We start from the raw sequence: 19,103 nt of genomic DNA, 5'->3' as shown, positions 1-19,103 counted from the left end.
AGAAATCTTTTCCCAGTTTGCCACTTATATTTCTTTTGTCTTGTCATAATATTTAAGTTTTGAATTTTGATGTAGCCAAATTTATCATTTTTCCCTTTTATGGGTGTTATTTATGCCTAAAAATTCCTTCTTTACCTTGATATTCTCCTGTATTTTGTTTTAGTAGTTTTGTTTTTCATATCTGTCTTATGTTTTAAAACTTATTGGAGATAGCTTAGCCTCCTCCCTTTCTCAGTCAGCAAGACTACTACGAATCACCTATATCAGTGGCAGGGAGATGGGTGTGTCCTGAAGCTCACTGAGGAGAGTTTTCACTTTTCTTCATAATCTTATTGTAGCAAAGGAGATAAGAAAGGCTCAGCATTTCAGGAGCCTTAATTTTTAAGGAGATATGGGTGAGATGTGGAGGCCAATCCTTAAATGATTCGAATATGAAACCCATCAAGGGTATGGTCCTATTGAGATAACCACATACTGAGAATGTGGTCTCAAATAAGCAGGGGAGAAAAGAAAAACTGCTGCTTAGGACAAACATAAGCCATATACAGATCCATATGTACTTCTACTTGTGAGCAATGACTCTAGATTCACATAAATACACATGCAACTAGGTAAGTCAGTGAGTCTTCTGTCCTACTCTCTTGGGTATGGTTCAGTTCAGCTCAATTGCTCAGCTGTGTCCGACTCTTTTTGACCCCATGGACTGCAGCATGCCAGGCCTCCCTGTCCATCACCAACTCCTGGAGGTTACTCAAACTCATGTCCATTGAGTTGGTGATGCTACGCAACCATCTCATCCTCTGTCACCCCCTTCTCCTCCCGCCTTCAATCTTTCCCAGCATCAGGGTCTTTTCAGATGAGTCAGTTCTTTGCATCAGGTGGCCAAAGTATTGGAGCTTCAGCTTCAGCATCAGTCCTTCCATTGAATATTCAGGACTGATCTCCTTTAGGATGGACTGACTGGATCTCCTTGTAGTCCAAGGGACTCTCAAGAGTCTTCCCCAACACCACAGTTCAAAGGCATCAATTCTGTGGCGCTCAGTTTTCTTTATAGTCCAACTCTCACATCCATACATGACTACTGGAAAAACCACAGCCTTGACTACATGGACCTTTGATGGCAAAGTAATGTCTCTGGTTTTTAATATGCTGTCTAGGTTGGTAATAACTTTTCTTCCAAGGAGCAAGCGTCTTTTAATTTCATGGCTGCAGTCACCATCTGCAGTGATTTTGGAGCCCAAGAAAATAAAGTCTGTCACTGTTTCCATTGTTTCCCCATCTTGTTGCCATGAAGTGATGGGACTGGATGTCATGATCCTAGTTTTCTGAATGTTGAGTTTTAAGCCAACTTTCTCACTCTCCTCTTTCACTTTCATCAAGAGGCTCTTTAGTTCTTCTTCACTTTCTGCCATAAGTGTGGTGTCATCTGCATATCGGAGGTTATTGATATTCCTCCCAGAAATCTTGATTTCAGCTTGTGCTTCCTCCAGCCCATCATTTCTCATGATGTACTCTGCATAGAAGTTAAATAGGCAGGGTGACAATATGCAGCCTTGACATACTCCTTTCCCAATTTGGAACCAGTCTGTTCCATGTCCAGTTCTAACTGTTGCTTCTTGACCTGCATACAGATTTCTCAGGAGACAGGTCAGGTGGTCTGGTATTCCCATCTCTTGAAGAATTTTCCACAGTTTGTTGTGAGCCACACAGTCAAAGGCTTTGGCATAGTCAATAAAGCAGAAGTAAATGTTTTTCTGAAACTCTGTTGCTTTTTCGATGATCCAGCGGATGTTGGCAATTTAATCTTTGCTTCCTCTGCCTTTTCTAAATCCAGGTTGAACATCTGGAAGTTCATGGTTCACATACTGTTGAAGCCTGGCTTGGAGAATTTTGAGCATTACTTTACTAGCGTGTGAGATGAGTGCAATTGTGCAATAGTTTGTACATTCTTTGGGACTGGAATGAAAACTGACCTTTTCTAGTCTTGTGGCCACTGTTGAGTTTTCCAAATTTGCTGGCATATTGAGTGCAGTACTTTCACAGCATCATCTTTTAGGATTTGAAATAGCTCAACTGGAATTCCATCATGTCCACTAGCTTTGTTCATAATAATGCTTCCTCAGGCCCACTTGACTTTGCATTCCAGGATGTCTGGCTCTAAGTGAGTGATCACAGCATCATGGTTATCTGGGTCATGAAGATCTTTTTTTGTGTAGTTTTTCTGTGTATTCTTGCCACCTCTTAATATCTTCTGCTCCTGTTAGGGCCATGCCATTTCTGTCCTTTATTGAGCCTATTTTGCATGAAATATTCCCTTGGTTTCTCTAATTTTCTTGAAGAGATCTCTAGTCTTTCCAATTCTATTGTTTTCCTCTTATTTCTTTGCACTGATCACTGAGGAAGGCGTTCTTATCTCTCCTTGCTACTCTTTAGAACTCTCCATTCAAATGAGTATATCTTTCCTTTTCTCCTTTGCCTTTTGCTTCTCTTCTTTTCTCAGCTATTTGTAAGGCCTCCTCAGACAACCATTTTGCCTTTTTGTATTTCTTTTTCTTAGAGATGGTCTTGATCACTGCCTCCTGTACAATGTCACAAACCTCTGTCCATATTTCTTCGGGTACTCTATCAGATCTAATCCCTTGAATCTATTTGTCACTTCCACTGTGTAATCGTAAGGGATTTGATTTAGGTCATACCTGAATGGCCTAGTGGTTTTCCCTGCCTTCTTCAATTTAAGTCTGAATTTGGCAATAAGGAGTTCATGATCTGAGCCACAGTCAACTCTTGGTCTGGTTTTTGCTGACCGTATAGAGTTCGCCATCTTTGTATGCAAAGAATATAATCCATCTGATTTCAGTACTAACCATCTGTCTGGTGATGTCCATGTGTAGAGTCTTTTTCTTATGCTGTTGGAAGAGGGTGTTTACCATGACCAGTGCGTTCTCTTGACAAAACTCTATTAGCCTTTGTCCTGCTTCATTCTGTACTCCAAGGTCAAATTTGCCTGTTACTCCAGCTATTTCTTGACTTTCTAGTTTTGCATTCCAGTCCCCAATAACGAAAAGAACATCTTTTTGGGGTGTTAGTTCTAGAAGGTCTTATAGGTCTTCATAGAACCGTTCAGCTTCTTCAGCGTTACTGTCTTGGGTTACACAATGCCTAGTGTCCCGGTCAGGTTGCCTAGGAAACAGATTCTGAGACAGGTATTTGTGTAAGGTTTACTGGGAAGTGCTTTGAAGAGCAACAGTGAGGGAAACAGATCTAAGCAGAAGATGAGGTGGGTAGTGCAGCTGAAATACAGTCTTCAATCAATCCCACAGTGGAATGGCCTTTCAGATAATTCCCAAATTGAGAAAAAAGCCCAAGTCTTTGTACCAACCCATTCTTTCTCCAAAGCAAACAGTCCATGGATGCAAGTGGCTTCTGGGGAAAGGGACTAACTTGGGCAAGTGATCTCTTAACTCCTAGAAAGCAACTCAGCTATGAGTTATCAGCAGGTAACATTCCCAACAGGCTGGAATGTGATTATTTCCCTCTGGACAGGAGGCAGTAACATCCACCACACCCAGAGCTTATCTTCTCTTACCATCTTATTTTTTCCCTGGTGAAGCCAACCAGTATGTTGTGAGCTGACCTATGAAGAAGCCCATGTGACAAAACTTAGGAAGAACCCAGTCAACAGCCTGTGAGGAACAGAAACCTGCCGACAACCACATGACTGAACTTGGAAGCAGATCCACCCACAGCTGAACCCTGAGATAGATGGCTGCAGTGCCAGCCAACACCTTGACTGCAGCATTATGACGAACCCAGAGCCAGAAGACTCAACATGGATCCCTGGCCTGTGGAAAGCATGAGATAATAGATGTTGTTTTAGGTCACTGAATGTTAAGTAATTTGTAAAATAGCAAGGGAATTAATACAGTCCCTCTACCCTTGATACAGAACCAAAGACAGAATCCTTTTGCCTGGTGGTATAGAATGTGGCCATGTAGCTGATCTATGGGAGAGGGAAGATTTTGTTTCTCCCTTTGTCCTCTTACTTCATCCTACAATAATAACTTTCTGGTGGCAGGGAAGAATCTAAGACACAAAAAGTAAAATCCATATAGGAAAAAATTAAAATTCAACTGCATTAAAATTAAGCACCTCTGTTCACCCAAAGATACTATAAAGAAAGTAAACTGACAAGGATAGAAACCAACAACCTAACTGAAAAATAGGAAAGACCAAATAAAGCACTTCAGAGAGGAAGCATCAATGGTCACACACATTACAGTATGCAACTGCACTGGTAACTAGGGCCACACATAGCAAGTCTGTAACGGCGTCTCATTTGACACTAGATCACAACCTTTGGGAAAGGACCTCCCTGGTGGTCCCGTGGTTAATCTACCTTCCAATTCAAGGAACACAGGTTTGATCCCTGGTTACAGGAAGATTCCACATGCCGCAGGACAGCTAAGCCTGCACGCTACAACCAGAGAAAGCCCATCCACCACAGTGAAGACCCAAAAGAAAAAACTTTAGGAAAACAAACAAGACTTTGCAGAAGTCTGATAATATCAAATGTTAAAGAGGATATGGAACAAATAGAACTCTTGTCCTTGCCAACAGGAGTATAAATAGATCCATATTCTTTAAAACAATTTGGCATTATCTAGTCAAAGTGATGTGTATATACCTTTAACTTAATTCTACCCCTAGGTATACACCCAAGAGAAACTCTTGCAATACCTCTACAAGAAGCAAGGATAGCTACATTCTCTGTAATAGCAAAAACAAAGCGAAATAAGGAAATTCCCTGGTGGTCCAGTGGTTAAGACTCAGTGCTTTCACTGCCCTAGGCCCAGGTTCAATCCCTGATTAGGGAACTAAGATCCTAGGAATCAGGCAGTACAGTCAAAAGAAAGAAACAGCCTACCCCAAATAAAAACAAAACAAAAACAGAAACAAGAATAAGCAAAAACAACAATAACAAAAAACAAACAAAAAACCCCACTCCAGAGAAATAATGAAATGAGAATCAAGAGTAAATTTATCTAATGAAATACTACATAACAGTGAACATGGAATATAACTGTATACAACAAAGGACAATTTCAACAATATAATGTTGAGCAACAAAGTCACAAAAGAATGTGATCAAAAAAAGACATTATAATTCCACATATATCCAACTCAAAAACATGCAATATGTTGCTTAGGAATACAAATTGATGAAATTGTGAAGAAAAGCAATGATAAACACAGAATTGGGAATATGAAAAAAGTATGGGTAGAGGAGGGCAATGTAGGAGATGTAACAGTTAATAATACAGCTCTTTTTCTTAAAATAGGTGGCTGATACAAAGATATAGCATGTACTCTCACTTTTTTAGATGCTACGTTTCATAAGTAGGTTTTATCACCTCAATATTTAATTTAAAGAAAGAAAAACCAGAGAACTTAAATATCACACATTTGGTCAATTTATCTACACCCTGTCTTCTTCTAAGCCAGATGGGTGCCTACTATCTTTGGCTTCTTGATAGACTTAAAGCAGACTTGTGGACAGATGGTATACAAGAAAAGGAAAAATTTTCCTACTGGCCCTGTAAGTAATGAGCAAGGAGATAAAGACCAATTAAAACAAGAAAGGCAGATGTTTAATGGTCTTATCAATATATTACAAACTATGGTCTTTTCTTTTTTAAAAAAACTAGGAAAAACTTAAGTCAATCTTTACCATATATAGAACAGTATAATATAAGAAATTTTAATGCCTAGTTTAGTCAAAGATGGCAGACCAAAAGATAAAACAAAGAAAATGTAGCAAAAACAAAAAAACCCCTTTATAATGAGAAATTTTACCAACCGTCAACTACTACCATACTAAATCAGTTTAACATGGAATATCTAGTTAAAAACAGCTGGATTTACTGAAGGGAAAAGCAAGCAGATGACACTAATCTGCTGAGAAACAGCAGACTACTGGATCCTACCACTGAAAAATGAATCCAATGAAAACAAGCAATTCAAATACCCAAGATCACACATTTTCTAAAAACACTTACGTCATGTATAAAAAAGGCAAAAGAGTAGGATGATTTTTTTAAATGAACTTACCCTGAAATAAGTGAAGTTACAGCTGTTGAATAAATGTCACTCAAAAGCAGTCTCTTGGCTTTTTCTTACACAGCGGGCAACTTTCCTTTTGAATTCTCCATTTCTGTCTTCCCTCCATTCTTTCTGTAAGTACAAAAGTAATAGCAAGTGATTTTATGCAAACTCCTCTCACAACCTCAAATATCTTACTTTAATTTTTAATGTAATGCTTTGGCAATGTGAACACGTATAAAATGTTCAACAGTTGATAAGGTAGAAAACATTTTTGCAAGGCACTCTGCCAGGATACATATTACTTCTATAGGCAAAGTCTCTTTGAAAAAGGAAAGGGTCCTAAGAAACTTTAGCAATTTTGTATTACACTGGAAAGAAAGCTACAACTTACAAATAAGATATCCAGGCTATCTGAATGATCACCAACTCTCTCTGCTGGAAGCAACCATAAAATAAAGTAGACAGAACTGTGCCTTCTATATCAGGTAGATGGGTGTAATGCATCATACTGAGATGATACTGAGTAGTATTTCTAGTGGGGGAGGGGACAGGACAGGACAGTAACAATGACACTATTACTGGCAGGCACATGAAAATGGAACACAAAACAGGACCAGCATACTTTCACATGAGAATAGAGCTGATTTTTATTTAGTATGTAAATAGCAGGAAATTCTCACTAAAATGCCTGGCCTATTTTTTTTTTCCTGTATCATCCATGTAGGGACAGCAAAGACTGTGGAAACCGTCAACACTTGCTCTTGCAGAGGAAGAGATCTGAACAAATTTTTTCCTTCAAAGCAAGGCACCCCAGTAAGCCGATCATTATAGTAAATTATGAGGTAAACTATAATGTGGAAATGCAGAGAGATTTGTAGACATTTGATGAAGTGTTTGTGAATAAAATGTTGTTGTCTGTAATTACCTCATCATTTCTAAGACATTTTAAGGAACAAAGAGCGATTCCAGTAAAGAGGGGAGGTCAATACCAAGGAGAAGAAAAATCGCCTAAAAAGCACACTTAGCAGAGAGAATTAAGACTGAGAGCAAGGGGGATCAGGTAGAAAGGTATTAAAGAGATTATATTGTAATTATTATTATTTGAGTGCACCATGCAGCATGTGGGATCCTATTTCTAGAACCTGTGCTCCCTGCATTGGGAGCATGAAATCTTAACCATTGGGGCCATCAGGGAAGTCCTTGGAATTACTTTTTAAAGACATAAATCCTCACTACCAAAGAAAATGGCAGTGAAGTCATCTAATAATGGGGACTGGAAGACCAAAAGTAGATGAAAGATGAAACAATGAAACATGCAGCAGAGCAGAGAAAGTAATAGCCTAGGGAAGTCTCAGTGGGACCCCAGCAAAGAGGGAAAGGACCTACTGAAGAGAACCTCAAAGTTAAAGTTTGGAAATGGCAGCTTGAAGTCAGTAAAAAGTGGGGTTGAAAACTGAATGACAGAAAGTTTGGCCTTCCCTTCTACACACACCCCAAATTTTAATACCTTCCTAAAGTAATAATGATGATATATAGATTTTATAAAAGTATCTGAAGACCATTAGAATTAGAGTTCCAGGTATGGGTATTTGGTATGGAAAGTAATTAGTTCTTCATTTTGGCATTTGACACCTCTCTTCCTCCAACTCACTCATTATTTTTTTTTAATCTGAGTTTAATATCTGGCTTATCATTCACACACTCCTGAGGAGAACCAATTCTGCACACATACACTCCTTATGTTGTTTGGACTGATACTTGACTAAGTATAAAGTTAGAATGATTTTCTGTAAGTGTTTACTTCAATTCAATTACTAAATTAAAAAATTCAAAGTCAGAGATTTGAAAGGTGGTTATATCACTTCTTGGTCTTTTGGCTAAGATCAAATGAAAGGTGGTTATCTATGTAGTGTTTTTCTACAAGTAAGATTTTACCCCCAAGTTTTTATGTAGATTTGAATTAACAAGAGGGGGGAAAAAAAAGGTGAATTTAACCTGCTGGCTTTCACGTATCCTAACAAAGTTTCCAAGAATTACAGCAAAAGGAATTTTAAAGAGGGATAGATGACTGAGGAACTAGGACTATTCTAGATTTAAAAAAAGACTAATAAAACATGAATACAGGACTTCCCTAGTGGTTAAGACTCCACGCTTCCACTGCAGGGCCAAAAGTTCAATCCCTGATCAGGAAACTAAGATTCCATATGCCACATGGTGCAGGCAAAAAAAAACAGAAACAAAAATAATTTTTTTTAAAGGAAAAGAAAGAAGATTGAAAAATAAAAAACTAAGTAAAAATAAATAAAACATAAATACAAAATAAAATAAGTTCCTAAATTCTGGATTCTTCCTTGCCCCCTCTCTTTATTCTTAGGAGATACATGCTGAAGTATTTAAATATAAAGATCTATAAAGCCTCAGTTTAGCAAATAATAATAATGACAATAATGTTAATAATAACAACAATGTTGCAAAATCTCCACAATTGTGAATCTATGTGTTCAGTTCAGTTCAGTCGCTCAGTTGTGTTCGACTGTGCGACCCCATGAATCACAGCATGCCAGGCCTTGCTGTCCATCACCAACTCCCGGAGTTTACTCAAACTCATGTCCATCGAGTCAGTGATGCCATCCAGCCATCTCATCCTGTCGTCCCCTTCTCCTCCTGCCCCCAATCCCTCCCAGCATCAAGGTCTTTTCCAATTAGTCAACTCTTTGCATGAGGTGGCCAAAGTACTGGAGTTTCAACTTCAGCACCAGTCCTTCCAATGAACACCCAGGACTGATCTTTAGGATGGACTGGTTGGATCTCCTTGCAGTCCAGGGGACTCTCAAGAGTCTTCTCCAACACCACAGTTCAAAAGCATCAATTCTTTGGCGCTCAGTTTTCTTCACAGTCCAACTCTCACATACATACATGACCACTGGAAAAACCATAGCCTTGACCAGACGGACTTTTGTTGGCAAACTAATGTCTCTGCTTTTTAATATGCTATCTAGGTTGGTCATCACTTTCCTTCCAAGGAGTAAGTGTCTTTTAATTTCATGGCTGCAATCACCATCTAAAATGATGTTGGAGCCCAAAAAAATAAAGTCTGACACTGTTTCCACTGTTTCCCGATCTATTTCCCATGAAGTGATGGGACCAGATGCCACAATCTATGTGTAGGGTATAGGGTGTCCAACGTTTTGTAAGTCTGAAAGTTTTAAAAATAAATGCTTGCAAGTAATATGGACCTTATAGCAACTACATATTAAGTATAATAAATAATAGTTTTACAATTATGTAGGATAGCATCCTTATTCTTAAAAGGTACAACTATTTGGTGGTAAAATAAGATTTATGAGAAAAATAAATGAAAATAAATAGACATATCAATACACATCCACAAACACATACATATACATATAAAAGTATATAGTTTTAATCAAGCTTAATTAAAGGGGAGAGCAGATGTGTCCATGTGACCACCTTACCGCAGCATCAACATTAGCAGGTGAGTCTCCATTGGGGTCTGCCAGCATAGAAATGACACTAATCATGATGGTTTCCACCGTGTGAATAGGCAGCCAGCGTTCCTCTGGCTTTTCATAACCATATTTATCTTCTCCAGGTTCGTGAAGAATAGAAATGCATACATCACCATTTTTATCAACTGCAAAATTAGAGAGTAAGACTCCAGTTTTAAATACTTTAAAAAAATTGGCTATACATAAAATACATATTATTTGATATGATCCTGATTCCCATGGTATCTGTATAAGATTCAGTACCACTGTTCCACTGAATATACACAGAAGTTAATTTCCAAAATGGAACCTATTAACCTTTTAGGAAGACCAGAGATTCTACCAAATAGAATTCACCTGACAAACCCAAAAGAAATGTAAGCCATCTTTTTCATTTCTGCAAAATTTCAAGTTAATATGTAGATGGTACCTAGCATTTAACATGTAATAAATATAATGAAATAAATGGTATCTATTGAATCTGTTCATTTATACAAACTATATGGTCCAAACACCAGAACTGAGTTTCTGTATGATTTCCTAGTTTCCCTAACAACTTACTGATTGAAATTGTTGATAGTCAAAGGTCTAAGACTTTCCTAAGAAAAACATAAACAATAACATCATAAAGTACTTTTTAAATCACATAAAGGCAAAATTATATTTTCAGGGAAAACACACACACAAATCCACACACAAATCCACAAAGTGAAGTGTCGCACTCTTTGCAACCCCATGAACTGTAGCCTGCAAGGTTCCTCTATCCATGGGATTTTCCAGGCAAGAGTACTAGAGTAGGTTGCCATTTCCTTCTCCAAAAAGATCATTTTATAGTGCCAGTGAAAACTCATCAGCATACATTCATTAGGTCTCTAATCTATAAACCTATTTTAAAATCCAAGCCATAAATTAATTGTTGATCAAAAGGGGGAATGGGGTCCTATTCCACTAAATTCTTTATATTACACAACCAAATCTGCAAATCCTATAAATAACCAATAACAATACTTATGTTCATTTCTGACTTCCTATCTAAAGTCCAACAAATTTATGATAGGTATAATGTTAAAGCGTATTTTTCGCCTCTGGGGAACCAGCATCAAAGCTTATATGCATTGTGGCTCTACGACTAATGCTTTCTGAGTGCATGCTGTATGCCAGGCACCCACGTGACACAGGGAGTTTAGCAGTAAATGCAACATTTAAGACCCATGCCTTCAGTGTATTGTACATGAACTATTCTACAATTAACACTCCTTATCCCAACTCACCTACACCTTCTAATATAATTCATTAACTAAAATGAAATAACTAGATCAACAGGCAAGAATAACAGTAAAACTTGTAACAGCACTATAAAGTTAAACAGAAAATGATAATATAGTGTTAAGACATTTTCCTCACCACATAATATAAATTTTTCCTTGAGAAAAGGAAGTCATATGTTTTTGAGAACATTTAATATCAAATGTTTGCACAAAATTCTACCAGAGAGAATCGATTTAAGATCCATTTTCCTTTTATAGAAATGGCTATAATTTAGCATCTTTAAAATTTTGACCTCATGTCATTTCATTTTAAACATACAGAAAACATTTTAAACCTCTTAGAATGAGGCTTTTATGCTTAATTCCTATTACCTATTAAAACTGTAGTAATTTTTTTAAAAAGGCAAGATATCTGAGTGAAATAATTGAGCTGATAATTGAGTGAAAAGGCCAGTGCTATCATTCCTCTTAATAATTCAAGTCCATGTATTGCTCTCATGTAACTCACAGACAAAGAAACTAAAGCTCCAAGAGGCTTTACCAACAGTAACATGGGCTAATTCATGCAAGAGAGCATTCAGAAACTTTTTGTTACATTTTCCTTTAAAACAGGTGCAAAAAAACTATTACACATTGAATAATTCAAGAGAAGGCAGGGGAAACTGCCAAGAGCCTAGGAAGAAATGAACCATATGTCCAAGCAACAAGGGGCAGATGTGGTCGATTCATGCATCCATACATTGTGCAGGACTATCACTAACGTGTTCTACCATAAAGAAATTCTTTTTTTCCCTTCATACTGGTGCAAAAAATAACTATGTCTGCTGTGATCACTGCTACCTAAGATGTGATGAAATATGGTGGCCTCCTTGATTCCCAAAGTTTTCCATTCATCAGTTATATTCTGTTCTAAGACTCAACTGTTTTTCAGGTCACTGAGTTCTATTACATTTCCTTGTAACCAAGCCTTGGTTTATTCATGCACCCATTACTCTCACTGATTTTTGCTTAAACTAATATAGAAGAGTTTCTCTTCCTTGCAACACAATGTCTGGGTTATGAGAAGCAGAATGCAGACTGGTTTAAGAGTCTAAAAAGACAACACTGATTACAAAATACTTATAGTCAAAATACTTAGGAAAGAAATTCTTGCAAGCTCAATCATACAAAACAAGGCCAAAAGTTCAGGGAGACTGTGTATAAACATAGTTTATCTAGACTAACCTTTGGCTCACAAAGTGAATTTTAAATGGTTGTACAACTTCGGGTAAAAAAAAGTCAATGTCACCATTTTATGCACAGCACTGTTAGATACTTTCCAAAGATCTAAACACGCAGAGTTTTATCTCATTTGACCCTATCAATCATCTTATGACGTAGGTAAGACATCTCTTTTTCTTATGAAAAACAATATAGTTAACAGTGTCCATAGTCTAGGAACTAAGATGAGAAAATAAAAATGAAAAATCCAAGTTTGACTACTTCTGTGTTCTCTGTAATAGCCAAGGAATCACATAATACCTTGGAAATAATCTCAATTTTAAGAGCTCTATTAATGCTCAGTATCACCCATGAACTCATGAACATCTCAGCTGTGAACATCATAGCTGAGAACTAAGTAAATAAACTTTTTCCATTTGATCTGTTACTCTTTCTTTTAGAAGGAATCTAATCCAAGACCATGTACATAACAAACACAATGAACCTAGTATAAAAATTCCAACACAATTTCACTGAGAACAATATCTTACTTATTGACCTTGAAAACTTCAGTGACAGGCCATCATACTTGCAAATGTAAAAGTAAAACTAGATAAACTTACCATTTGGATGCCAGATTTCTGTAATGAATTTCATTTTAGGAGGCCGAAGGGGATAATCTTTTGGGAAAGTGAGATGAGCTTTAAAAACACCACCTTCACTGGAAAAACAAAAACAAGTTCTTGCCTATAAGTTCCTGCTTATAAGTAAGATAATTATTAAAAACAAACATAAAACAAGGATGCTAGTGCTAACATTATAAACGAAATAAATAATCTGGATTTCAAGCAGTTTACTTACTCAAATACCAAGTTTAGTATAAACTGTCATACCTACCACCTTATTAAACTCTCAAAAACAGTAAAATGAAAGAAACAGCTTTAAAAAGACATCCAGATCAGATCACGCTACTGTTGTGCTACACACATCTCTTTATTGCTTCCCACTGCACTAAAAACTCAAATGTTCTTTAACATTGCCTATCAGGGTCAAGGTGTCAATTTTTCTACATTGATCTCAACCTATCACTCCTCTCTCATCCCAGTCATTCTGTTCTTTAAACACAACAAGCTTTTTCTCATCTGAGAGCTTATGCATTTTCTTATTGCCTCTCTGGGAACAGTTGTGCTGACCTCCAACCATCCATCCATCCATTTATTCATCTTATCATTTAACATGTATTTATTTAGTCTTTACGTGCCAGACACTGGGAGTACACCAGTGAACAAAGCATAGTCTCTCAAGGAGTTTATATTCTGGTGTGTTCCAAAGTAGTGCTAGGCAGTAGAACTCTGCACACTGGAGACAGTCTATAGTTACGTTCTCCAACATGGTAGCCACCAACCACTTATAATATGGCTAGAACTTTTTGGCCAACCCAATACAACTGATGAACTGAATTTTTCATCTTGTTTAATTCTAACAGCCACAAGTGACTAGTGACTGCTGTGCTTAGGAACTGTTCCTAAACAACAGTCAAAACAACACAAGTCAATGTTGCAGAAAACCAATGAAAAAAGTCAGTCTTATGGGGCAAAAATGACAAAGTTCCTGACTACTGACCTTGGTAGTGCGTTTCCTCTGTTTCAAAGGTGCTTCTCCCTTTGTTATATTCAGAACTCAGCCAAAATGTTACCTCTTGAGAAAGATTTTACTTGGCTACCCAATCCTAACTAGCCCCTGTGTCCCTCTATCACGTGGACTTCTTTTCCATTTCTTTACTGCAAAAGGAATTCACACCTCTGATTCTTTTATTATAAGATATATACCCCCATAGAGCAGGGTCAGATGCAGGGTCATCTGACTGTGTTTGTTTCAGATCAGTAAATAACAGAATTCTCAGCTCATTAAATGGTTTTCATTCATTAAACAAATAGATATTGATTATCTACCTAGAGAAGGCACTGCTGTACGTAAAGGGATATGACAGAGAACAAGACATTAGAGATCACTGATTTATAGCACTTACCATTCTAGGGTCAGAGGAAAATATCAAGAAAAGTATCAGCAATAAATACTGGAATGAAATGAGCAATCTATTGTTAAGTTTTTAAAAAGTATCTACAGAATAAGCCCATTTGTCTTTAACAAGAAAAAGTGAGGGTATGTTTGTATAGAAATAGAAAAATGTCTGGAAACATGACACCAATACACAAAAGTGGTTAACTCTGAAGCACAGGATTATGAGACTTTTTACTTTCTGCTTTGTACATTTTGATATCACTTGAAGTTTTAACCAAAGCAAGTATGTGTTCTCATTGCTTTTTTCTGATCATAAAAGCAAGCTTTCAGGACAGTGTTCAAGAAAGGTAGATCATTAACACCAAATACTTCTGAATACTTAGGAAAGGCCACTGGGCTCCGAGTGGAACATGTTTCTCTTTATGCTTACATACATGCTTCCTTCTATGAAGTGTATTAAGTATACAGAGGGTCATAATGTAAAACATTTCTGATTATGCGTTGTGGTTTTAAAAAAAACACTTCGAAAGCCACAAATATAAAAACTAGGCAAGAATCTATGTAAAAGAACATCAGAACAGCTACCACAAAACCCATGTACTTTAAACCATTGGTAAGGCTATTCCCTGATACCAAGTTAGCTTTCCTGGGTCCCTAAATTTTGACTGATATCAGATCCACTTAAAAGCTTTACAACAGCTGGCTGAAATCCCTACCATGAAAGATTACCTTAGTCTATTAAAAATTTTAATCAAATTTAATTAACTGGATCATCCTTAAAAGTTTAAAGTGCACAATTTTTTTTTTTTGGTCTGCAATGTCCTCATCCATTCTGAATCAATCATGCAATTCTTTAGTTTTTTTCCTACCGGTGGAATCCTTAACTTCTCTAACACCTGTGAAAATCCTACTTTTTTTTAAGCCTAAAACTCAAAACATAGTGTACAAAACATGGTTAAATAAATATTAAAATGTCACATACTATTTTTCAAATACATAAAGATGCTACTATGATGAGCAAAACCAAAGTTTTATGAAAAGCATCAATGGTTTAAATGATGCTTTCCTACTTTCTCTTCACAGATATTAACAGTGTAAGAGTATAACTGCTATATATAATTACAGATATATTACATATATGATTACTAGCATGATGTTCTAGGGCAGTTCAAGTTTCTTCTATTAGACTTCCCTTACTGTCTGTGTATTAAATGTATAAAAATCTTACAAGGATAAGAGCCTATCATTCTACTTTGTCAGATCCTATCATTCAGCCATATTTACTTTCTTTAAATGATATACCATATGTTGCCATCCACATTGTTCTTTTATATATTCCTTTTCACATCTGTCTTCTGTTTATTCATTTTTACCTGTCACAATTTATTACCTTCATAAAATATTTGATGGCTTCCAATGTTTCTGCTACTACAAACAATAAAACACTGAACCTTCTGAACACTTTCTAGGCACAAGGTTCTATGCTAGAAATGAAACAAGATGAAGTTTAAATAACTTAAAATTCACAGGGATAATAACAGTAGTAGACTCAGGGAGGTAAACAAAGATATTTTCCAAAACTCACATTCTTAAGCACTAAATGATAAATGATAGGGTACTGCCATTGATCAATCAATTTCTAAGTCACATGGGCACCAGGTTCATTCCTTCCGAAAGTTCATTACAAAATATATAGCTTGTGCAGCTAAGTTTTAAACAGACTGTATAAGAATTTTGTTACTGCGAAAGAATATTAATCCGGAAATTTGGTTAGTCAACTCTTCATTTTCTATATACACTCAAGGTAAGGCAATAACAAGATACATATAATCTTCCAAGATTCTACAAATTTTTCACACCATTGCCAGAGGTAGGACACAATATAAAACATACTTCTTGAGCACACCAGGCATGAGTGATGAAAAACAGGTACAGCAAAAGTTACATACCATTTACTAATACAAATTTATAAAATCTATAATTCACAGTGGAACCCATGTCTCCTAAAGTTTCTTCCAAAGCCTACTGCTGCTCCTACCTGATATTATTCTTTCCGTGGGAATGGGCAGCTAGTCACACTACGTGATAATCATTAGTCTGAAAATAGCAGGTTGTCACACGAGTTTCAGGTTATTTTTCATAGAGAGAAAGCCTCAAGAATCTATTTTTAGTATCTCCAGAAACATTAATTAATGGCAAGTGTTAGTCGCTCAGTTTGTGTCCAACTCTTTGTGACCCCATGGACTGTAGCCCACCAGGCTCCTCCGTCCATGGGATTTTCCAGACAAGAGTACTGGAGTGGGTTGCGGTTTCCTTCACCAGGGGATCTTCCCAACCCAGGGATCGAACCCAGGTCTCTCATATTGTGGGCAGACTCTTTACTGTCTGAGCCAATGGCAAGAGCAGCAATAAAAAGTTAATACTGTGTGAAGATAAATGTACAGCTAAATTAATACTCAAAGCAACTATCAATAAAGTAATGCCTGAATAGACTCGTTATTGACACATGGATAGTAAGGAGTGTGGGGTGCCCTCTAGTGGCTAAATGAGGGTTAATGGCACCACCATGAACTACACTAGCTTTTAAAGAATTTTAGTACAGTAATCATTCTATTACAGAAATGACCTAATTAATTACTAACTGATGGATCAATCACTTAGGTTTGGATACCATCTAAGCTCACATTAGCTACTTTCAATACTATAACCCCTCCCCCCATTACCAGCCTCTCTGTTTCTCCTCATAGTCAGTTACTTACACTTAAGATCTGTGTCTCATTTCAAGTAACACTCCTCCAACAACCACGAGAAGGCCTCTACCCTCTTCACTCCACTGAATACCAGTAACTTCCTTACTGTTAAATCAGCAAACAGCATTAACTACTTGATTCTCGGTGGTGTTTTAGAAAGCCTCCTTCTACAAAACCTTTTGCTAGATGTCTGGCTAACTTCCCCTGCTTTTCTCAGGGCCCTGTCCTAGGCACAAGTGTGCCTTCCCCTGAGCAAGGCTGTCCATCTCCCTACTTCAGTCCATTTCTTAACGAAGCATGCTTGGTCGCTCAGCTGTGTCTGACTCTTTGAGACCCCATGGACGGCAGCCCACCAGGCTCCTCTGTCCCTGGGGATTCTCCAGGCGAGAATACTAGTGTTGCCATGCCCTCCTCCAGGGGATCTTCCCAACCCAGGGATCGAACCCACGTCTCCCACACTGCAGGCAGATTCTTTACCATCTGAGCCACCAGGAAAGCCCAAGAATACTGGAGTAGGTAGCCTACCCCTTTCTCCAGGGGATCTTCCTGACTCAGAAATCAAATCAGGGTCTCCTGCATTGCAGGTGATTCTTTACCAGCTGAGCTATCAAGGAAGCCCCTTCTTACACTATAGATGACCCCCCCCCCAATTTTTTTAAACAATAGTTTAAAACATTTTACTGCAGAAATAAAACACAAGTAAGCTGAAGGAAGATTAAATTTATAATTCCAAAGTTACGATACTTAGACTCTGATGCACATTCTAAGATATAAACCTGATAACTCTTGATGTAGAACTCCCCAGTGGTTATGCTTTGTCCTCAGGACAAAGAAAAATCCTAAATCCTTAACAGTGTTTACAAACATTTTCTAGCCTTCAACTCTCTAGCCAACCTCATATTTTGAAATTCCTTATAGTCGTTTTGCTCAGTTGCCATTCCCTTGTTCTGTCCCTTATTTTCCAGACCTATGTACACAAACATTTCATTCTCCCTATGAAATGCTCAATCCCCAGCTTCCCTTCCACTTATCCCCATCTCCTACTTATCCCCATCTCCTAAGCCCACTGCTACTGCCAGAGTATTTGTCTAGTTAATCCTTACTAGCTATTGACAATCCCAAATCTCTTCAATCCCAGAATAATTAAACCAAATGTGGCAATCTCATTCATCTTGCCAGTTACCGGGTAAGGAATGACGAAGCAACTTGATTCCAACAAATGAGACAAGAATCTGCTGGAGAACTTCCAGAAAAAAGGCTTTTCTACATTGAAATACATAAAAAATTACTTTTTTTTTTTTTTTTTTTACTTTTTTGACGTTAGCTCACTCTTATTTTTAAATTTTTTTAGTTTTAATTGGAGGCTCTATTCTTATTTCTATATAAGAAATACATAAAACACAAGCAGAAACTACCTTCATTTCTTCCTTTTCAGCATACTCTGAAATGCTCAAAACTGTTGTAACCATTTTACTATCTCTGTCAAGAAAACAAATTTCCTTATTTTCTAAGCCAGCTAAAATCAGATTTCCTTTGCTTACAGCCGGAATCCTACTAACTAATAACAGTGACTAGCTCTTCAGCTCTCACTTTAGACATCTCCTCCTCTGGGAAACATTCCCCAGCACACTGAAGACCTGCCACACCCCCAGTGAGTTCCCACCGTATCCCGAAGCCCCCCTCCGTCATGGCCGTCCCCAAAGTGTATCAGATAACGACCAGTGACCAGCTCTGCCAGCTAAACTGTAACCGCCTCGGAGCAGCACCCGTTAACTGACTTAAGGTCATGTTCATAGCATCTAGTGTAAGAGTGCTCAAAAACATTAGGAAACTAAATTAGTAAGTAGTGTAAATGCCTACAATGTTTTATTTTTGAAACAATTCTAAATAGGAAGTTGCTAAAAGGGATGGCCAACACTCAATAAATCTTAAACCCCCTTCCTGAAGGCTTTATAAAGAATTTCACAACTTCCAGCATGTACTCACATGACTTTGGAAAAGGTCATTCATAGAAAGGAATCATACCCAAGTAAATTTGGATGATAATTATAAGGTTTGTCAACGGCATTAAGGCTTCATTGTTCACAGGATGTTCAAAGTATATTTGGCACTGAGGTTAAACTGTAGCCTGGGTGCAATCAGTGCTCTCATCAGTAAGGGACAGTGAGGAAATGGCAGCCAGTCAGCAACTCCAGAGCAGCTGCCACAAATGCTTCTGTTATCCACGCCTCAGATAGACAACAGACAGTCAG

The 19,103-nt window shown here is 37.5% G+C and overlaps 1 protein-coding gene across 1 annotated transcript in view; it reads right to left on the bottom strand.

Moving 5' to 3' along the window:
• The window catches only part of UBE2G1 (ubiquitin conjugating enzyme E2 G1), an 88,104-nt gene that overhangs the window by 7,387 nt on the left and 61,614 nt on the right, over window positions 1-19,103 (bottom strand). The window contains exons 3-5 of the mRNA XM_065908476.1: window positions 12,703-12,800; window positions 9,579-9,757; window positions 6,109-6,231 (exon numbers count right to left, since the gene is read on the bottom strand). Coding sequence (XP_065764548.1) covers window positions 6,145-6,231; window positions 9,579-9,757; window positions 12,703-12,800 — 364 coding nt within the window. The 3' untranslated portion in view covers window positions 6,109-6,144. The remainder of the gene's footprint in view (window positions 1-6,108; window positions 6,232-9,578; window positions 9,758-12,702; window positions 12,801-19,103) is intronic.

The sequence above is a fragment of the Muntiacus reevesi genome, chromosome 18 (genome assembly GCF_963930625.1).
Source record: "Muntiacus reevesi chromosome 18, mMunRee1.1, whole genome shotgun sequence".
NCBI classification, from domain to species: Eukaryota; Metazoa; Chordata; class Mammalia; order Artiodactyla; family Cervidae; genus Muntiacus; species Muntiacus reevesi.
The sequence above is the reverse complement of the archived record's forward strand: the minus strand, read 5'-3'. Positions and strand labels throughout refer to the sequence as shown.